At 45.1% G+C, this 23,513-nt stretch overlaps 1 protein-coding gene across 1 annotated transcript in view; it reads left to right on the forward strand.

The window, feature by feature from the left end:
- The first annotated feature begins 5,167 nt into the window (after positions 1–5,167).
- The window catches only part of LOC124620838 (probable G-protein coupled receptor Mth-like 1), a 548,776-nt gene continuing 530,430 nt past the window's right edge, over positions 5,168–23,513 (forward strand). Inside the window, exon 1 of the mRNA XM_047147097.1 lies at positions 5,168–5,942. Within this exon, the coding sequence (XP_047003053.1) occupies positions 5,178–5,942 (765 nt within the window). The 5' untranslated portion in view covers positions 5,168–5,177. The remainder of the gene's footprint in view (positions 5,943–23,513) is intronic.

A 23,513-nucleotide genomic window follows, 5' to 3' on the forward strand; every position in this document is an offset into this window, starting at 1 on the left:
ATTCGATTCTTGCTCTAAGAGGGTACGCAGGTGGTTAGCTTGTTGATGTACAGAATATCTAATAATAAATCGGAGCTTGAAAATACCGCTACAGTTGTAAGGTTCTTTTATTTAACACACGACCGGTTTCGGGCTCTTGTACGCCCATCTTCAGGTGTCGTGACTTGGTGTTGTGATCCCGAGTGTATGGGGTCCATGGTCTGCGCTCGTTGGTAGCACATCGCGTATTGTACACGTACACCGCGGCACTCGGGGTCACAGCACCAAGTTACGACAGCTGAAGATGGGCGTATAAGAGCCCGAAACCGGTCGTGTGTTAAATAAAAGAACCTTGCAACTGTAGTGGTATTTTCAGCCTCTGATATGACGCTCAGTTGCGGATGTTCCTCCGACAGGATTGTTTGTAATAATAAATCATTATTTTTTGAAGGACATCATCTTTACGCCAGTGACTGTGATAAGTTTTTATTACACTACTGCAATTTCGGCCGTAGACCATTATCAAATGCTGATATTACGGCTTTAAGACACGGCAGCGTAATGTAAGCTGACACATTTGTACGTCTTTTTTTTTTCTTTATTGTCATTTCCATTCCCCATCAGGGGCGGGCTGGCAGCAGTATAAGCGCTGCTCTTCAGCCAAGAGACAAATAGACAGGAAGGCATTTAAAAACAATATAAAGGAGATATATTGGCGGAGCATAGAAACAAAAAAGGCGGAAGAGTAGCAAATAAGACATACCAGGCGGGGACTGTAAATCGGAGATAAATATCTAAAAAAGTATGTTACACAAAAAAACCACACACTACATTAAAAGGCACCAGACAAAGTACGGCAGGAGCGTGAAAGTCCGTAGAACGAATAGAACAGCCACATGGCGAGCGGCGTAGCAGGGAACTGTCATGGACAATAAACAGGTCGAGCACGCAATTAAAACCCACGTCACTAGATGACACTGTAGAGCGGTTTCCTTTAATTTACGTCTATGGCCACACACTTTTTGTTAGCAGATTACCGGTTTCGGTATTTAATGACCATCATCAGATCTGTTTCACAAAAGCAAAGTCCTAATGAAACAGATCTGACGATGGCCATTAAAGACCGAAACCGGTAATCTGTTAACAAAAAGTTTGTGACCAAAGACGTAAATCAAAGGGAACTTATTACATATACGGGTCACTGTTTTTTCGCGACGGTGTCACAGCTTGTGAAACTGTAGAACGGCACAGAAACACATCACTAACGTAGCACACTGATAACGAATAAAAACCTGGAGAATCTGCATGGAAGAGGGGGAAAAGGGAAATGGGAAGGAGGCGAGGAGGAGAGGAGAGAAAGGGGGATGAGGTGGGGGTTAGTATGTCGTTGTCAGTACTGTTAAATACACTCATGACGTTGTTACACAGTGCGAGTACACGTATTCAGACATCGTAAAACAACATAATCTGTAAGTGCACATGATCGTTAAACCATCACTAGTAACAAAAAAAGCGATGTTTGAATACGTATGCTAGCACTGTGTAACAACATCACGAGTGTGTTTAGCAGTATTGAGCACGACATACAAATGTGTGAGCTTACATTTCGTTGACATGTCTACATCTACATAGATACTCTGCAAATCACATTTAACTGCCTGGTAGAGGGTTCATCGAACCACCTTCAGAATTCTCTATTATTCCAATCTCGTATAACGCTCAGGAAGAACGAACACCTGTATCTTTCCGTACGAGCTCCGATTTCCCTTATTTTATCGTGGTTACCGTTCCGCCCTACGTAGGTCGGTGTCAACAAAATATTTTCGCATTCGAAGGAGAAAGTTTGTGATTGGAATTTCGTGAGAAAATTCCGTCGCAACGAATACCACCTTTCTTTTAATGATTTCCAGTCCAAATCCTGTATCATTTCTGTGACACTCTCTCCCCTATTTCGTGATAATACAAAACGTGCTGCCTTTCTTTGAACTTTTTCGATGTACTCCGTCAATCCTACCTGGTAAGGATCTTACACCGCGCAGGAGTATTCTAAAAGAAGACGGACCAGCGTGGTGTAGGCAGTCTCCTTAGTAGGTCTGTTACATTTTCTAAGTGTCCTGCCAATAAATCGGAGCCTTTGGTTAGCCTTCCCCACAACATTTTCTATGTGTTCTTTCCAATTTAATTTGTACGTAATTGTAATACCTAGGTATTTAGTTCAATTTACGGCTTTTAGATTAGACTGATTTATCGTGTAACCGAAGTTTAACGAATTCCTTTTAGCACTCATGTGGATGACCTCACACTTTTCGTTATTTAGGGTCAACTGCCACTTTTCGCACCATTCATATATTTTTTCTAAATCGTTTTGCAGTTTCTTTTGCTCTTCTGATGACTTTATTAGTCGATAAACAACAGTGTCATCTGCAAACAACCGAAGACGGCTACTCAGATTGTCTCCCAAATCGTTTATATAGATAACGAACAACAAAGGGCCTATAACACTACCTTGGGGAACGCTTGAAATCACTTTTACTCGATGACTTTCCGTCAGCTACTACGAACTGTGACCTCTCTGACAGCAAACCACAGATCCAGTCACATAACTGAGGCGATATTCCATAGGCACGCAATTTTACTACGAGCCTCTTCTGTGGTACTGTGTCAAAAGCCTTCCGGACACCCAGGAATACGGAGTCGATCTGAAATCCCTTGTCAATAGCACTCAGCACTTCATGTGAATAAAGAGCTTGCTGTGTTTCACAGGAACGATGTTTTCTAAACCCATGCTGATTGTGTGTCAATAGACCGTTTCCTTCGAGGTACGTCATAATGTTCGAACACAATATATGTTCTAAAATCCTGCTGCATATCGACGTTAATGATATGGGCCTGTAATTTAGTGGATTGCTCCTACTACCTTTCTTGAATATTGGTGTGACCTGTGCAACTTTCCAGTCTTTGGGTACGGATAATTCGTCGAGAGAACGGTTGTATATGATTGTTAAGTATGGCGCTAATGCATCAGCATACTCCGAAAGGAACATAACTGATATACAGTCTGGACCAGAAGACTTGCTTTTATTAAGTGATTTAAGTTGCTTTACTACTCCGAGGATATTTGCTTCTACGTTACTCATGTTGGCAGCTGTTCTCGATTCGAATTCTGGAATATTTACTTCGTCTTCTTTCGTGAAGGCATTTCGGAAGGCTGTGTTTAATAAATCTGCTTTGGCAGCACTGTCTTCGATAGTATCTCCATTGTTATGTTGTTTTACGATGTTTGAATACGTGTGCTCGCACTGTGTGACAATGTCGCGATTGTATTTAATAGTATTGACAACGACTTATAAATGATGCCTGTGTCTTTTATTAACATTGCCAACCCCTTTTGCTTTCTGTTTTAACTTTCCTCATTTTTCCGCCATTTTACACTTTACGTCAGCGTTTTATCGCCTGTTTTTCTTGCTTCTTTTCTTCTTCCGTTTTTAAAATAAAAGTCTGTAGGCTGTAGAGCAGCATACTAAGCTGCTGCCAGCCGCCCCCTTCGGGGGGGGGGGAATTGAAACTCAATAAAGGAAAAAAAAGACTTATAAATTAAATGCGTCAGCTTAAATTGCGTTGACATGGCTTAAAGCATTGATATCAGCACTTAATAATAGCCTCAGGGCGAAATTGCAATAGTGTAATAAAAACTTCACTGGCGTAAAGATGATGTCCTTCAAAGAAAATTTTATGACTGAATCCCAGCTACAACAAGTTTATTCAATAAATCAATACTTAAACATACAGCTCTAAAACCGGCAATATATTTATAATGCGCCTCCCATATTTTTCCGTCATAGATACATTTTTTCGATATATCCAGGGCACATGTCACCATTCTATTAAATATCGATTTATCGGATTCCTGATATTTACAAAAATATTAACGGTCCTTTCGAGCATCTGACGGTAGACGCTTATTCGTTTGCATAGCGGCTGTAGTCAGTCTGAGTACTCACGTATAGTGTAAATGACATGCCTCCGGTGTGTGTGTGTGTGTGTGTGTGTGTGTGTGTGTGTGTGTGTAACCGGCAGTATATTTATAAAAGGAAGTTTAACATCAGCGCACACTCCACTGCAGAGTGAAAATCTCATTCTGGAAACATCCCCCAGGCTGTGGCTAAGCCATGTCTCCGCAATATCCTTTCTTTCAGGAGTGCTAGCTCTGCAAGGTTCGCAGGAGAGCTTCTGTAAAGTTTGGAAGGTAGGAGACGAGGTACTGGCAGAAGTAAAGCTATGAGGACGGGGCGTGAGTCGAGATTGGGTAGCTCAGTTGGTAGAGCACTTGCCCGCGAAAGGCATAGGTCCCGAGTTCGAGTCTCGGTCCGGCACACAGTTTTAATCTGCCAATGAAGTTTCACATCAGCGCACACTCCCCTGCAGAGTGAAATCTCATTCTAGTATATTTATAATGTGCAGCCGATATTTTTCCGTCGATTCATCGATACATTTTTTCGATATATCAAGGGCAGATTTCGCCATTCTCTTAAATATTGATTTATCGGATTCCAGATATTTACAAAAATATTAACTGTCCTTTCGAGCATCTGACGGTAGACGGTTATTCGTTTGCATAGCGCCTGTAGTCAGTCTGAGTACTTACGTACTACATGACTCCGGTGTGTGTGTGTGTGTGTGTGTGTGTGTGTGTAGCCGGCAGTATATTTATAATGCGCCGCCGATATTTATCCGTCGACTCATCGATACGTTTTTCCGATATGTCAAGGGCAGATGTCACCATTCTATTAAATATCGATGTATCGGATTACTGATATTTGTAAATAAATATTAACTGCCCTTTCGAGCATTTACGCTAGACGGTTATTCGTTTGCGTAGCGCCTGTAGTCAGTCTGAGTACTTACGTACTACATGACTCCGATGTGTGTGTGTGTGTGTGTGTGTGTGTGTGTGTGTGTGCCCGGAACAAGTATGAGCAACCGGCCCGGTGACTTTATCCCGCCGAAGACGTGACCCCGATTTCGCCGGCGGCCCAGTGAAGCTGGCCGTACGTTGAGCTGGAGTGGTGGGGGGGCAGGTCCAACCGCTGGTGGGTGAAGGGAGGAGGAGGGGGGATAGGGGAGGAGCGCCTCTGTCGGCGAGACTGAGACGCGCGCGGCCTCAGTCGGCGCGATGCCTTGAGCGCTCGCGCTTCGCGATGTCCGTGTCCGCCGCGCTGTCACTGCCGCTGCTGCTGCTGCTCCTGCCGCCGCTGTCGGCCGGCGCCGACCACGTGGTGCGCATCAACAGGTGCTGCGCGCCGCAGGAGCGCTACAGCTTCTCGCAGGGGGCGTGCGAGCCGGCGCCCGGCGGCGCGCAGCCGCCCCCGTGGACGCCGCTGGTGTACTCTCCGGCGGCGGGGGACCTGCTGCCCGAGCTGCCGCCCCACTGGCAGCAGCGCGCCGGGTTCGTGCCCCGGTGCGAGGGCGCCGCCAAGGTGCTGCGCACGCACCCCAACGGCCTGCACGACTACATCATCTTCGACAACGGCTCCCTGTGGCTGACCGAGACGCAGGAGTTCTTCCACCCGGAGGCGTACTGCGTCGACGGCGACGTGGCCGTCATCTGCCTGCAGGGCGCCGCCGAGGAGGACGAGGTGCGCTTCAGGAAGTGCTGCCTGGGCGACGGCGTCTTCAGCGAGGCTTCCATGTCCTGCACGGAGGGCGGCGGAGCGCCGGCGGGCGCCAGCGTCGCCGAGGTGGTGGCCCGGAGCTGGCCGCGCGCCAGGCTCACCGCCAACTTCCCCGTCTGCCGCACGCCGGGCACCCACTTCGAGGTCGCCGGTTCGGTGCTCGGCGGCGACGGCTCGCTCAAGAGGGACGGCTCGCTCATCATCAGAGGCGCCGCGCTCACCCTCACCCTGCGGGCCGACGAGTTCTGCCTCGAGAGGGTCGTCCAGCACAGCGCCGACCCAGGTGTCCAGGTAAGACCGGTGGGGCCTCCAGCGTACCCTCAACAAAACAAAGTGATTCGCAGTTTGTTTCCGAACAGTGATAACAAGTGTGTGGCTCGTGTGTGCTAGTGGCTGTTGACAGACTGCCTGTGTCCTAGCCCGACGTAGAGGCGTCTACGGAACGTAACAACTCGGTCATTGGCGAAGCCGACTTACGTGAATCTGGAATAATTGTCACACTAAAGTTACGAAATCTTGGGTGTGCTGACAGTCTGATCTGTAGCACAGCCCGTGATCTTCGTTAGGTTGGAAGATTTCAGTTGGCAAAGCCAACGAATACGAAACCAGAAAATATGGTTGTGGTAACAAGTCGTCCTATGTTTACGTTCGCGCCATATTGAAAATTGAAAGTGTGATCGAGTAGGTAATGTTACCGGTTGTCGTAAGAGATTCACCTGTAACTTAGCTAGCTCTCCGTGTCCGCGCACCAAATTTCACACATTTTTCGTGGTTACTGTGTTATGTTGCCCTCTCCGTCCACTCCACCGCCTCTGAGATCTTGCAGCTTGATCTATAATGCAAAAATGGTTGAAATGGCTCTGAGCGCTATGGGACTTAACATCTATGGTCATCAGCCCCCTAGAACTTAGAACTACTTAAACCTAACTAACCTAAGGACATCACACAACACCCAGTCATCACAAGGCAGAGAAAATCCCTGACTCCCCCGGGAATCGAACCCGGGCGCGGGAAGAGAGATCTATAATGTAGCCTGAGGTCTAGGTTAGGTTGAAAGGAGATAATTTGGGCGTAAACTGGCGAAGACAAATAAAGGTTGTCGTACGGGAATGAACTATAGCGTATCCTATTATTTACTTACATGTCATATTCAAACGCACTTTGTCATACTTAACGCTCTGTCCACGATCAATACCATGGAAAACGGTGAGTAGTGAGGTCACGGGAAGTGTTCGATTCCAATATTGTTGTTTCATTGTGCTTCTTGAGATAGTGATGATTGTGCATGCGGCTGCAGTTTTTGGTTTCATGATTTGGTATCGGTAGTTTCTGTTTAGGTCAAGGGAATTGTTCGATTCCAGTGGATAATGTTTTTAGATGATTTTGAGGAGGTTGTTGTCCTTTTATTTTATCGTTTTTGTCGTTTGGTTTAGTGGTGTGTCTTTACTTTTAGTTTGTCCTCACCCAGAAACCCCAATTTCCCTCGCTTGTCCCGTTAGTTTCATTATATTTTTGGAGAAATATGTATTTAACGGTTTTTTGATCTATTTTTGTGTTTGTTGTAATGTTTACGTTATGATGTCATAATCGCGATATGGGAGTAGTTGTGAATGGTCGTTTCCACCATATTGATGACTTCGTTGGTCAAAGCACACGGGTGGAATCGGACGTTTCCGTTAACCCCTACGCAAAATGCAAGTGTGTCCCACTACGTAATTTCTATCGCAAATTGATGTGTAGTGTAGTCCATGGTACACGTTAGCTTAATAGTTGACGCAATTTACGATACAAATAAATAAAACTGGAAAGAAAATTCAGAAAAACTCTTGTATAGCTGACACGTCACCGTCGAATATTTTTGTTAATAACGTGCAACATGCACAGTAGGAGAAGAATGGAATATGTAATCATTATCCTACAACCATCAATATAAGGAAGTTACTGGCTTCAGCTTCGATATAGTGCAAGCTGTAATGGGAACCATTGTGGCACTAATAATAAAGATAAGTTGAGGAGCGCCGGAACAAAACCTGATATATCCACTGTATTCGTGTGTTTGAGCCGTAGGGGGTAGATACGGGAGTAATAATACATGCTGCCACAAAATAATTTTCAGCACAACGCGACATCAAGTGTTTTATGGCGTGTTTCTTCCTTTTATAGCTTGTGGAGCCATTTAGAGATCACTGTTTGTTACTTTCTGTATTAACAGCAAATGCGCATTTACCGATTTTCGTTCCGGCGCTCCTCAGTTGTAAACAGCTACTTCAGTTGTGTTCAGATAAAGAATTGTCTATTTCCTGAATGAGAATTACAATAGAGTCCTGTGGAGTCGTTCTTTTTTAAGTAGTCGTTGCAGCGGATGTAGAAGAATGCGATACCGCCGTCTGGCAATTAACCCGGTACGTATTTGTTATGTGAGTTGCCATAGCCATGACAGATTGATCTGTAACAAACCACGAGGTTCTGATTAGGTGTGGAGGTCATAATACCGGTATAATTAATATTTGGAGCCATCCTTCTTATATGCTTTATAAACATGCTAGAGGAAGATCGTAGTTTGGATGTGGTTTGAAGCAGCCAACATATGTGTAATGACTGTCGTCATAAGTATTGTGCATTCCATAGTTGCATTTACGTCTCAGACAAAACCATTTGAGTTCCGATATAGCTGAAATACGTATAACTGAACGACTTCAAAATCGCTATACTGAGCAATAGCGTCAATGGTCGAAGCAGACGAGTTGTATCGTATTCTTCAGTTACCTGCACCGAAGTACGAAACTCCAGAGATATCTCGTTATCGTGGTACTTTTGAGTGGCGTGCAGCTGAAATAATGTCTCGTCCACGATCGCAAAATTTAATGGATTTCCTACCGTGTATTAAAAATGAGGAGAATGACATTTGGGACAGATATTTGGAGATGTACGATTGTGCAGTATTGGATGTTACCCAGTGATCGAATGATGTTTGTTTGTGCATCTCTACTAAGAGGCCATCGCATTGCAAAGATGTGGAAAGTCGGGCAAACTTTGTCTTCTGGACTGACAGTGTTTTGACGATAGGTTTCGTCTTTGTTTACATTATCCATAACGTTTTTCTACTGTTGTCACAAATAATTTTGCTTCTCATACCAGATTTCGACACTACGCATATGATGAATTATAGCAATACCGGTTTCCGTTATCACATGTAACCATACAATTTTTCCTAGTCTCTGTGGATAATAGTCAAAACCATAGTTAATTACGCGCAACAGGACGTTCGAAAAATTATACAGTAGTTTCTTTTCGTAGTGAGAAGAATGATACATTCCCTAATGCTGTAATGAGCTACTGCATGGGCTATAAAGCTGCATAGGCGAAGGATGAAGCCTCTGGTGGTTATAACGCACGAAATATGAGGGTCCTAGTGTGCCGAACGAGAAAGATGGAGGTGACTTAACACGCTTTAATCAATAGCAAAGATTGTATAATACTTCTGGCGAAGTCTAGTACAATCAACAGTCAGAATAAACTGCGTCAAAAAGTTGCAGTCGATATTCAACTGAACCGCTCGAATTATAAATTTTGAAAAAGTGTTTGCGGCGGAGCAGTACTAAGGCATTGGATTCACATTCTAGGAGATAGTGGTTCAGTTCTATCCCTCGCTCTACCATATAGATGTAAATACGCATGGCTTGACAATTTGAGGAAGGAAAATGCCGGAATGTTTGTTTTGAAACGAACACGGTCAATTTGTTTTCCCAAGACTAGGTTGAGCACTGGACCGCTTTCTAAAGAAATTGGTGCACATATCTCGTACTATGAGACAACAATCGCTGTCGTCAGGTAGGGAGGACCTACCAAAATGAAGGAGATATGAAGTCATTAGCACTAAGACGTGTGTAAAAACTGCCGGGTCAACCATTACATTTTTTTTACTTTTTTTGCCATTAATTATATGTGCTGCTGAAAGTGCCCTACATAAATAAATACATCATTTTGCGACACACAGTTCCAGAGATGTTATAATCACTGGGAAGCGGGAAAAAACACCGCATCATGCCTGAAATTTTAATATATTTATTTTGTACCACAAAGACACTATTGTAGTCGAGTCAGTTTTTAAGAAATCTCTGACGTCTGGCAGCTTTCAACCGCAAAGCTCTAACGGCTGTAGGCGACAATAGCCATCTGTAGACCTATAATGAGACGTTGCCATACAGACGTTTACAAAATGGCGTTGTAGACACGCGAAACGGCTGTACTTATACATTTGTACGTTATGCATATTTCTTTGTACGACTGTTTCATGATTTCAAAGGTGTTTTCACGAATACATGGAAACGATTTTTTTTTTCGTTTTCTTATTTCTGTGCCTGATAGAAAATTTGCAAAATTACTTACTGCCTGAGCAATGCTGAGCTTGTTACCTAGTTGAATTATAAACAGCAAATATTAGTTCTGTCACAAAGCGACTGAACGCTGAAGAAAAATAGCTAATTAATATCACTGTGAAAGGTGTGGAAGTTTTTCGTATTCCACAGCAACAAATTAAAGATGTTTGATGGTTTTTTTTTTTAGATGAAAGGTGTTTAACGCTCATCGTCTGTGACCTCATATGAAAAGTAATAAAAATCTTCGCCTGACGTGGTGGGTTCGGATCAACAGTCTCAATGCCACGGGAACGGTCGCTACGAAAATGATTTCGTTACTTCACAAACTGTGAAGAAGCATTCATTACGTATTTATATCCTGGCATTATGCGGCAGCAATATATGTGTTAGTGTTATAGAAACGAAGCTAAATTCGTGTGCAGATTTCTCGTTCGAGGCGAGCGCATTCGCGCGTTACTGTAGTGTCGAAGTAACAGTGAAAGCGAAAACTCGTCGCGACTGTCCACTGTCGATGCGCGGGAAGCGCTGAGTGGCAATAACAGGACGGGACAGGTGGCTGCCGGCGCATGCGCAACAGTTACGACAGAGGCCGGCGCTGTTTGTGTTTACGCCGGCTGAGCGGCCGAGCGTTGAGCTTTTCGCAGCGCGTGGCATTCCGGTCCGGACGTGGCCCCGGCGGGAACTGTCACACTCACACTACGCCGCTGAAAGGCTGCGCTCGTACGGCCGTGTCTGCGGCAGGAAGCGGCCGTAATTGTGTCAGCGGTGGCGTTCGCCGCCGGAGCGGGTATTTTCGGTAGCGGCGAAGCTTCGTTAGCGGAAGCAGCTCAACAGCTTACCAGGCTGTACTACCGCGTTCCAGGGCTGAGGGAGAGACACAGCTTCCGCGTCTACGTCAGAATTAAATACCGGGTGATCAAAAAGTCAGTATAAATTTGAAAACTGAATAAATCACGGAATAATGTAGATAGAGAGGTACAAATTGACACACATGCTTGGAATGACATGGGGTTTTATGAGAACCAAAAAATACAAAAGTTTAAAAAATGTTCGACAGATGGCGCTTCATCTGATTAGAATAGCAATAATTAGCATAACAAAGTAAGACAAAGCAAAGATGATGTTCTTTACAGGAAATGCTCAATGTGTCCACCATCATTCCTCAACAATAGCTGTAGTCGAGGAATAATGTTGTGAACAGCACTGTAAAGCATGTCCGGAGTTATGGTGAGGCATTGGCGACAGATGTTGTCTTTCAGCATCCCTAGGATGTCGGTCGATCACGATACACTTGCGACTTCGGGTAACCCCAAAGCCAATAATCGCACGGACTGAGGTCTGGGGACCTGGGAGGCCAAGCATGACGAAAGTGGCGGCTGAGCACACGATCATCACCAAACGACGCGCGCAGGAGATCTTTCACGCGTCTAGCAATACTTTGTTTTTTTTCTGTTCTAATAAAACCCCATGTCATTCCAAATATGTGTGTCAATATTTACCTCTCTATCTACATTATTCCGTGGTTAATTAAGTTTTCAAATTTATACTGACTTTTTGATCACCCGGTACACTAATAAGGGCAAAAGGTAAATAGTAGCGCCGCTTGCATTTTACACAGTTCATGTACGATATTTGTACATAATACGCACCAAAATACTCACCGGGACTTATCTACTATACGTTTCCTGAATTTATCTTTCTTTAGTTCTCCGATAGGTGTGTTAAATATTGCAAAGTGCGTTAAATAATGTGAGTGAACGTAGACAAAAGGCTTATAAGGGGACAGTGCGAACTTCCACTCACCGATTTGATTCATATTGACAGGGTGTATATGGCACCACTAGGTTTTTAACATGTGCACACAGGAAGATGCGCCGGCCGAGGTGGCCGAGCGGTTCTAGGCGCTACAGTCTGGAACCGCGCAACCGCTACGGTCACAGGTTCGAATCCTGCTTCGGGCATGGATGTATGTGATGACTAGGTGTTGTGTGCTGTCCTTAGGTTAGTTAGGTTTAAGTAGTTCTAAGTTCTAGGGGACTGATGACCTCAGAAGTTAAGTCCCATAGTGCTCAGAGCCATTTGAACCAGGAAGACGCAAATTTCGACCATTTTTGAGAAAATAGAGTTTGAAAGTTATAGGCGTGCTTATGCTGTAAGCTTTGTAGAGGCACCGGTTTTCCCGATGTCCGCAGCCGATCGTGTAAGCGGTTAGCCACATATGTGCGAGGTCTATAAATCGAATCTCGCTGCCAGTAGTCTATTTTTCACTTCCACATAATTTTAACAACAGATTAATTATGGCTATGAAAAGTATCAACACGTAATCGTTCATATGCTATTTTCCCAATCTTTAACATGAAAAAGGCGAAAGTTTTTTTCTTAATGAGACCTCCGATATTAAGTCCCACAGTTCTCAAAGTCATTTGAACCATTTGAACAGCAGCTGTAAGGAAAGCAGAATTTTTTGCATGTCCACGGTATTTTTCAGTATGTCTGTTGCAAAACAAACTTGGTTTACATTTATCAACGATTCTCGGTCGTCAAACAGTTTGGCGACGCTCCACGCACATCGAAGCCTAGCACCGAGAGATGGTGCAGAAAACTCACAAGGAAAGTTGTACCGGCAGCGAGATTAGACCCAGAGACCTTGCGCATATTAAACTAAGTGCTTGTTAGCTCGGCTGGGGACCCGCTGCCTATTAGCAACCAAATAAAGTATATAAGCACGCGTAAATTTACCAAGCTCGATTTGCCTCTTCCTAATCAAACACATTAAAAGTCCTAGACGTGCCCTACACAACCTACCAGTGCGAAGCAAATCGGCGAGGGGTACTTCTTTGTGAGCCAAAGATCAATTTGTTACCTCAGCCTGTGTTTCGTATACACATTCGGTGACTTCGTGAAGTCACAACCAGTAACCTTCCAACCAAACACAGCCTACCATGGAAACAAAGATTTTAGGGGGGAGAGGGGTGATCCTCACAATCTAGCCACGATTAATAAGCATCGTAGGGACTCCGTACAGGTGGCTTACAATTACCCGTATGAGCAGCACAATTTGCTCATCGATACTACTGTGGGGTCAATTCATGTAACTCGCCACACAAATATGTTTATTAAAAGCTGCGTCAAGAACTAGAGAAGAAAACTGGGTGTAAAAGGTAACATGAAACAGAGGTTTCTCTAAATTGTAAAACTAGTGTCCTAGCGTAGATTTATTCCGCTTTTACGACGATTTACACTGACGGAGGTTTTCATATTACTCCTGGTTTACTTACACCCATTTGCGATATCATCTGTAAGGTGACATGTTGAATATTTCGTAGCCAAATTTTTTCCATGGAAGGTCATAGCACTAATTTCGAAATATCACATAAATCTTGTCTTAAATGGTTACGTCATATGACCCAGAAGTCGTTAAAACGAGAAATCGTAAATCAAAGACAGACGTTGTTTCTCCGTAGGATGTTTACTTAAATACTAGACTTTTGGATTCGATATATCAAGTTTGATGGGTAACTTATCAGTCGAACCGCCGTTGCCATGAAGTCGATAAAAATTAAACATTTCGACATCCACAGGCAATACTGTGACGTATCGGCATCTTGAAATTATTACACAATGTACTTCGGAATAAGGTAATAAAGATGAGTAATTGCTAACTGTGTCGGACTCGATAAAAATCTAAGATATGTCTCGACATGAATTCGGTTGAGGTATAGGCAGCATCACGTAAGCAAGAATCTTTTCCCATTAGGTGAGTTGATAGTACCGCCGACATCCAAGCAGGCCGGCACCCTCCCATTCGTTTCTCTCACAAGGGAACCTCCCCATCGCACCCCCCTCAGATTTAGTTATAAGTTGGCACAGTGGACAGGCCTTGAAAAACTGAACACAGATCAATCGAGAAAATAGGAAGAAGTTATGTGGAACTATGAAAAAATAAGCAAAATATACAAACTGAGTAGTTCACGCACAACATATGCAACATCAAGAAGAGTGTGACCAGAGGACCGCCGTGGTCCCGTGGTTAGCGTGCGCAGCTGCGGAACGAGAGGTCCTTGGTTCAAGTCTTCCCTCGAGTGAAAAGTTTACTTTTTTATTTTCGCAAAGTTATGATCTGTTTTTTCGTTCATTGACGTCTCTGTGCACTGTAATAAGTTTAGTGTCTGTGTTTTGCGACCGCACCGCAAAACCGTGCGATTAGTAGACGAAAGGACGTGTCTCTCCAATGGGAACCGAAAACATTTGATCGCAAGGTCATAGGTCAACCTATTCCTTCACAGGTAAACACGTCTGATATATTCTATACGACACTGGTGACGGCATGTGCGTCACATGACAGGAATATGTTGTCGACCCACCTAACTTGTACACTTGGCGAATGGGTAAATAGATTCTTCTACTTTGCCCGATTTAGGTTTTCTTGTGGATGTGATAATCACTCCAAAAAAAGTGATGAAAACATAAGAGTTTGTCAGATAATAATTGTCTGATAATAAAGTATTAAACTTTTCACTCGAGGGAAGGCTTGAATCAAGGACCTCTTGTTCCGCAGCTGCTCACGCTAACCACGGGACCACGGCGTTCCTGAGCTCACATTATCCTTGACGTTGCCTATCTTACCATTGACTACCCAGTTTGTGTATTTTGCTTATTTTTTTCATAGTTTCGCAAAACTTCTTCCTGTTTTCTCGATTGGTCTGTGTTCATTTTTTCAAAGCCTATCCACTGTGCCAACTTATAACTAAATCTGAGGGGGGTGCGAATGGGAGGTTTCCTTGTCAGTAGTTTTCGTTAATCTGCATGCCATTCCGCGAGTCGTGCACGGGTAGCCAAATAGTAAGGCGACCGCTCGCAATAAAAGGAAAGCCGGGTTCGAGTCCCGTTCGGGCACGAATTTTCATTGTCGTCATTCCATTCTACAGTTGATGGTTGTCCATATTCGCGATTGCGAACACATTTACTGTATTTCATAACGGCTGCAGTCGCTGCAGTGCCTGAACTTTGCATCGTAAACTGAATAACACAGGCACTGAAATACCATACTTAGAAAAAATTGTTTACTATTGTTTAGTATAACTTACGGAGAAAAACACTTCCCGTATTCTCTGTGCTTATTGGCTGACGAGTTTCTTTTGTTATCCGGTGTCAAACAAAAAATATACGGACAGTCGTTTTTGGCAGTTCGGGATGCTACTGAACAATACCAACCACGTTCTGAGTTATTGACATCGAAGTGGGTAAAAATTTACTGAATTCATTCGAACGCATGCAAAAGGGTGTGCGTTTTAAGAATATTTTCGAGAAATGGTAAACGATGTGTACAAAAATATTATATCATTGTTTTTGTAAGAACTGCGACAGGAGCCCGGACAACTGGGGACTGACGTATTAGGTCATGTATTAAAACTCTGAAGTACTGCTTTCTCCATACTTAACAATCATATACAACCGTTCGCTCGACGAAAGATCCGTACCCAAAGACTGGAAAGTTGCACAGGTTGCACCCATATTCAAGAAAGGTAGTAGGAGTAATCCACTAAATTACAGGTCCATATCGTCAACGTCGATATGCAACAGGATTTTAGAACATATCTTGTGTTCGAACATTATGAATTACCTCGAAGGAAACGGTCTAATGACACACAGTCAACATGGGTTTAGAAAACATCATTGCTGTGAAACAGAACTAGCTCTTTATTCACATGAAGTGCTGAGTGTTATTCACAATGGATTTCAGATCGATTCCATATTCCTGAATTCTGAAGACTTTTGACACTGTACCACACAAGCGGCTCGTAGTAAAATTGCGTGCTTATGGAATATCGTCTCAGTTATGTGACTGGATTTGCGATTTCCTGTCAGAGACGTCACAGATCGTAGTAATTGACGGGAAGTCATCGAGCAAAACAGAAGTGATTTCGGGCGTTCCCCAAGGTAGTGTTATAGGCCCTTTGCTGTTCCTTATCTTTATAAACGATTTGGGACACAATCTGAGCAGCCGTCTTCGGTTGTCTGCAGATGACGCTGTCGTTTATCGACTAATAAAGTCATCAGAAGACGTAAACAAATTGCAAAACGATTTAGAAAAGATATCTGAATGGTGAGAAAAGTGGCAGTTGACCCTAATTAACGGAAAGTGTGAGGTCGTCCACGCGAGTGCTAAAAGGAACTCGTTAAACTTCGGTTACACGATAAATCAGTCTAATCTAAGAGCCGTAAATTCAACTGAAGACCTAGGTATTACAACTACGAACAACTTAAATTGGAAGGAACACCTAGAAATTGTGAGGAAGGCTAACCAAAGGCTGCGTTTTATTGGCAGGACACTAGAAATGTAACAGACCTACTAAGGAGTCTGCCTACTCTACGCTTGTGCGTCCTCTTTTAGAATACTGCTGCGCGGTCTGGGATCCTTACCAGGTAGGACTGATGGAGTACATCGAAAAGGTTCAAAGAAAGGCAGCACGTTTTGTATTATCACGAAACATGGGTGAAAATGTCACAGAAATGATACAGGATTTGGACTGGAAATCATTAAAAGAAAGGCATTTTTCGTTGCGACGGAATCTCATCAAATTCCAGTCACCAACTTTCTCCTCCGAATCAGAAAATATTTTGTTGACACCGACCTACATGGGGCGGAACGATCACCACGATAAAATAATGGAAATCAGAGATCGTACGGAAAGATATAGGTGTTCATTATTTCCGCGCGCTATAGGGGAGTGGAATAATAGAGAATCGTGAAGGTGGTTCGATGAACCTTCTGCCAGGCACTTAAATGAGATTTGCAGGGTATCCATGTAGATGTAGATGGCTAGTTACTAGCCGAAATATACATTTGCTTTAAGAAAGCCTGAAAGGAAAGGACGACAGATTGCTGTGATCCATCATTTGGAAAGTTATATAACAGTCGTTGAGTGCAGTCCACATTCCTAATGGAAGGTAACTTGGTAAAATACTTCAATTGTATACTTTGCCGTGAGGAAGGCCGTTGTAAAAAGGTCGAAACGTTGGTTTTAAGTTGATAATTAAAGTATGTTACACAGTGAGACGGTACTGCATCCATAAGGATTTTAATCATCATGACACCGACCGCGGAAGCCTACTTAGCTATATTGGGTGAAACTGTTCAGCTTGCAGAAGCATACGTGGAAGACAAAAGTGATCTTGAGGCGTTAGTCTAGAAACGTTCCTTCTGTCGAGGGCAGGCGCCCTTAATGCCTCGGAGCGCTCACTCAGGAAGGCGTGCGTTTATTGAGACAGCCTTCCTGGAGCCAGAGAAATAAACAGCCGTCTGCACGGGGAGTCTTCGGCGCCGTGCCGCAGCGGTGGCTGTGAAGTATGTGCTCGCTCAGGACGCACAACACACTGCAGCGGGGCGCATACGTTCCACGCACTACCGTCTCATTGTCCTGCTTTCGAGGCCGCCTGTCCACGCTAGAAAACTTGCAGAATGACATTTACAGAGTCAAATGATCGTGATAATTTGTGCGTCTGCATGACGAGAAAAATTCCGTTCTTAGCACTTCCTTAGCCCGACTTGTCACTTTTGACTGATTTTTACGCGTGATGAGTTGCGCTCTAGTGACGTATGGCTATACAGTAACTGTACAAGAAAATTACGTCTGTTGCGTAAGGCACTTAAGGGGACCACACCCTGCCTATCTAACCCATGTTAATTTAGGCAACTATTTGACCCATTGCTGAAAAAACTATCTGATGCAGGACCTTAATATTTTTACTGTATGATGCTAATAGTCAACTGTACTAAAAATCTGCTTTATCCATTTTATAGTTTTGAAAAAATACTTTTTTAAATTTATTAACAAAATATTAAGTTTTTTCTGCACAAAATATTTTTTGGGAACTTCGTAATGGGGGAATAGTAATGAATGTAGTACCAGAGGTGGCATTTTATGTTATGCAGAGTCTCTGAAGATTTCATTCATTTATCTATGATAGTTTCTGATATAATGGGGCATATGTACTGAAAAATTTAGCTTGCAGGAAATTGACTTTAAAGAAAAACTTCTGAAATTTGTTACTTACAGTTAATTAAAACTGTCCTGCTGCATTTGATGGTCCTTCTTTGGCTTCTAGCAGGTCTTCCAGCTTCTTTTTCACCTTCCTGGATGTTTGTCTTGCTTTATTGGCCATATTAGACGCAGACCTGTCTGCATCGTCTATTCTAATTTTATCGCAGTGTTGCAGCCCAGTGATCATATTTTCACCAGGATTAATTCCCAGCTTTTTCAGTACCCAACACTTTCCAATATTACCACAATTGAATGTAATAACAGCATCATGAACTCCTAGTTTCATTGTGTGCATGCCTACAAATACAGTTTTAAGAAGGCGGTTCCAAATTATGATATTGAAACATTCTTTTCCTTAGAAGGTCAGGATGAGCGATGTTCAAAATGGTTCAAATGGCTCTGAGCACTATGGGACTCAACTGCTGTGGTCATAACTCCCCTAGAACTTAGAACTACTTAAACCTAACTAACCTAAGGACATCACACACATCCATGCCCGAGGCAGGATTCGAACCTGCGACCGTAGCGGTCGTGCGGTTCCAGACTGTAGCGCCTTTAACTGTTTTTTTTTTTTGTTACATTCGGTGGAACAATAACAAACATAAACTGCTTCTAGCACTTTTTCTTTAAATATATAAGACGATGACTTTATAAAATAAAATTTTTCTGGGAAATGTAAATAAGTGGACTTTTTTTTTAGATACTAGTGAAAAAATAAAATAAAATATCCTGCTTTTGTCAGTACAAAACAATAACGTTCTACGTTCCTCTTTTAGGCGCGTACCTCGCTAATCCCATCATACCTCGCGTTGGTGTCGGGTACGTCTTCACGTGTGTTTGTGGATCCTCTCCACTGTCCTGGTCCTTTCGTGTTCTGATACTTATAGACAATAATTACATTCTCCTACCCGGGACACCCCAACTGGGTGGGGGATCAAGCAAGGCACTCCCTAAAAAATTTGCGTAATATGTTCGATATCTCGGATGTCGCATAAGCTGTGAGTGATGTTCCTGTAGTAAGGCCCAAAAGTCAAGCACATTCGTACTGCCGTCTCGGAAAAGAAACGCACAGTCAAACCTCGAATCCAAGTCACTGCGTTTGTCTTCGTTCGGGGATAATATGTCCTATCTGGGAGAAGTAGTGTGCGTGGTTCTATTGTTTGCGTCCCCACCCGAAGGAGGAAGGCGATCATTTTTTTGACCAAACACCTACGTCCGCCGAAGGACCGCATATCAGGCGATGCTCCTCAGTGTCTATAACATTGCACTGCGGACACAGTGGCTCGTCCGCCATATGAATTGTATGCAACCTGGAACGAGTCACGTATTTCCCATTTACCACCTGATACCACAGTGCGCGCGTTCCCGTATCAAGGTGTGGGTGGTGCACTGTACGCCATACCACTGACCACGTAACCGTTGGTTGGCGGCGCTCTACGGCATTATTCGGCCGTCGTCGAGTCAAGATGTGATATATATCACGTGCCGTTGCCGTCCTGGTAGTCGATAGTTCCATAACTGTGTTCCACAAAGAAGGTTCGCATATGGGCAAGCGATGGTGAGATGGGAGCCACCGCTACCGGAGCCGAACGAGAAGGTGGAGCGAGTTCGTCTATCAAGCTGCCCGTCAGACTTGTCTGGTGTCGTGTCCACATCTTTATCATCGTGGTTACATAAATAGCCACTGCTCGGTCGCGTACGTGGACTAGTCCAAGACCTCCACGACTACGAGGAAGGGTGAGGGTTTCGTATCTTATCTTAAAAAGCAGACCTGTGCTCACAAAATATCCTAGTGCCGCCAGGATTCGGCGGGCCAACACCACCGGCATAGGAAGAACTTGTGCCAGGTGGGGGATGCGAGAGACTAGGTAAGTGTTGGCAAAGGTGACCCGTTGTATCATATCCAGTGCCCTTAATCTGTGACTTCGGACACTCGCACGAATTGTTTGCAGAAGATGTCTGTAACTCAGTGCCACCGTGCGTCGAACGTCTGTAGTGAAGATAATTCCTAGGCATTTCATCTTGGTGGTCGTCTGTAATGGTGCTACACTTCCTGTCGGGAGTCCTCTCCCGATTTTCATCGCTCCCGACTTTGCCATGTTCAGGCGACTTCCCGTAGCCATACAATACAAATTAATCCATTGCAGGGCCGCTCTTGCCTCGTCGCCTGACCGTGCTAAAAACACTAGGTCATCCGCGTATGTTCTGCATATAAACTTGTTGTGCCTTATCGTCATTCCTTGGAGTCGATTCCGGAGCCCGCAAAGCAGCGGCTCGACAGCGATGGCATACAATATCGTTGACAGCGGGCACCCTTGTCTGACCGATCGTGAGATGGTGATGGGCCCCACCAAGCGTCCATTGATGAGCACTTTGGATGCGGCTCCGTGGAGTAGTCTCATGACGACGGTGACAAAACTTTCCGGAAACTTCATTTTCGTCATCACGTCCGTGAGATAAGCATGACTCAGCCTGTCAAATGCGCGATCGAAGTCTATCGATACCAATACACCCCGGAGACGACATGTTGAACCCAGTGCGATAACATCGCGGTAGTCGCTGAGTGCCGTTTGTATATTGCTAGCTCCTCCTAGCTGGGTTTGGTCGAGTGAAATCACTTGGCGTATCACGCGTTTAAAGCGTGCTGCAAGTATCCTGGCGTAGATCTTGTAGTCGCAATTAAGAAGGGTCAATGGCCGGTAGGCCTGTATCCCTGTGCCGCCAGATGGTTTGTGGATGGGGATGATCATTCCTTCCACGAAGGTGGGTGAAAGAGGTACGTTGGGAGACATCAATTCGCAATACATGGCAGTCCATCGTAGAATCATGAGATCTTTAAATGTACGATAGAACTCTAACGGAAACCCGTCGGGCCCCGGCGATTTGTGCGACGCTCCCTTATCAATCGCTTCCATTACGTCGTCAACTGTGATTTCACCTGTTAACTCCAGCTTGGCCGACTCGTCGAGACACGCGGAGAGCGTTCGTCGGACCTCATGAAAGGCGGCCTGATCGTGTTCCGCTTCTTCATAGAGATGACCGTAGTATTCCACGAAAGCGTTGGCAATGTCCTTTTGCGTTGTCATGCGGCGACCATCTGGCAGTTCGACCGTCTGTATTAAGGTTCTGCGACTACGTTGTTTTTCTCTGATAACGTGATACATCGACGGGGATTCTCCACGGACTCGTTCAAAGGCCCTTGCACGGATTGCGACACCCTCCAGTCGGCGACGCGTTATGGAAATTATTTGGGCCTGTGCTCGTCTTATACCGGCACGACGCTCCTGTGAAGGTGCTTGTACAGAAAGTTCGCGGAGCATCGTGAAATAAAATTCCGTCTTGTATAGCCTCCACATCATCTGCTCCCTTCCGTATGCAATTAACGCCCGGCGCAATGCAGGCTTAACGCATTCCAGCCGCCACTGCAACGTCGTCGGATATGTCGGGAGGCGTCGTTCACACACGTGCCAAGTGTCTTCGACTAAGCGTCTGCACTCAGTTTCCCTAAGGTGTGCTGTATTCAGTTTCCAAACACTGCGACTCCTCCACACTTGTTGACGACTCAGGGAGACCGTGCATATATATGCTATGTGATCTGAAAAGGCGACAGGCCACAATTCCGCATCGAAGATCGCAGGTTCGAGACGACGTGTTACGTAAATGCGATCGAGACGACTTGCAGAGTGACTCGTGACGTAGGTGTATCCACGTCTGTCGCCATGTATCTTCTCCCATGTATCAATGAGATTCATGTCCTGTATGAGTTGCCGCAGCTCCGGGCATGAAGTGTGACGTGGGTGTTGATCTCTTAGTGCGACCACGCAGTTGAAGTCGCCTCCAAATAAGACATGTTCATACCGACCTAAGAATAGTGTTGCTATCTCCTCTGCGTAAAATCGGGATCGGTCGCGCCGTCTGTCTGACCCCGACGGTGCGTAAATGTTAACGACCCGTACTCCCAGCACTGTGAGCGCCAGTCCTCGCGCTGACGGCAGGTACACCACGTCCTCGGCTACTATGCCGCTACGTAGAAGTATCGCTGTTCCGCTGCCGCCGTCGGTAGTAGGTGTAATGTGCGTATCGTACCCATAGAGGTCGGGGAAGCTCTCAACACATGCTTCCTGCAGCAGAACGATGTCGACGTCTGACGTATGCAACATGTCTCGTAATAATTGCAATTTGACGGGCGTTCTGATCGTATTAATATTAATAGAGGCTGTTCGATATGCCTGCCGCTGTTCCTCAGTGCGTAAAGCGCACATGAACGCTTATGTTAATTTTTGTGCTTCTGCCCGGTGACATGCTGTCCGTGCGTCAGTCTGCATCTACTGCGCGGTTAACATCCGGTGGACGCAGCACTCGCCATGGCGGGTGCGTCGTCGGTGTGTGGGTCAGTATCGGATTCGTCTGCCCAGTTCCTGTGCTGGAGGTCCAGCTCCCGTCGTGTCTCTCCGGCCGGGCTGACCGAAGGCGGTGGCGTTGCTGCGGTGGGTGGAGGGACTTCTTCCGTCGGCTTTCCGTCCGGTGTGTCTGTATTCAACGCCTGTGTAGCATGATCCGCGTCGTACTGCTGTGTGGGAGGTATAACCTCCCGTTGCGCATCCGGATGCACTGTATCGGCGTCACACCCAAGTCCGTCTGACGTGGACTGCAGTAAGCAGGTATCCGACGGCGCTAGCCGTCGTTTCTTGTGGCGCTTCGGCGATCGTTGTTTGCGCGTGTGAGCCTCCGTATCCGAGTGCGGAAGCGACTCCCGGTGCTCAGGGACGAAAGCAGCTGTCGGCACAACAGCAGGATCAATTTACATTTCTCCTACCGATCCTGTCCGCTCGGTTAAGTGCGTCGTCGGCGCCGGAGCGGCAGAGGTGTGCGTCGTTTCGTCACTGGAGGCGGTCTCCGCCGCAGTCGGTTGCCGTAAACTGTCTGGATTCTGTAGCTGGTCATTTTTCGGGATGGGATCCGTTCGAAATGCGTCCGCATACGTTAGTGGCAGCGGCGTTAACGTGGACGGAGGTACGGGTTCGCCGTTTGGAACTTACACTATCCTCCGCTGCATACATTCGGAACGGACGTGGCCCTCTTTCCCGCAGCCTGAGCATGTTTTGGGCTGTCCATCGTATATGACTATAGCTCTGCATCCGCCGATGAACAAGTATGAGGGTACATGTTGTGTCAGTTCTATTCTGATTTGACGCACCCCATTGAGAACTGGGTAAGTCGTGAAGTTGGACCATTTTTCCTCAACGTCGCTAAGCACTCTTCCATATGGGCGTAAGGCGTCAACGACCAAGTCAGACGGAACCTCGAAGGGAAGTTCGAAAATACGTATGTTTCGTAAGCCCAGTCCTGCATGATCAATAGTTACTTCTCCAACATGTTCTCAGAGTGACGAAATTTGAGTCCATGTTTAGTATCTCGGATGATTCTGTCACATACAG

The sequence above is a fragment of the Schistocerca americana genome, chromosome 1 (genome assembly GCF_021461395.2).
Source record: "Schistocerca americana isolate TAMUIC-IGC-003095 chromosome 1, iqSchAmer2.1, whole genome shotgun sequence".
Taxonomy (NCBI): Eukaryota; Metazoa; Arthropoda; class Insecta; order Orthoptera; family Acrididae; genus Schistocerca; species Schistocerca americana.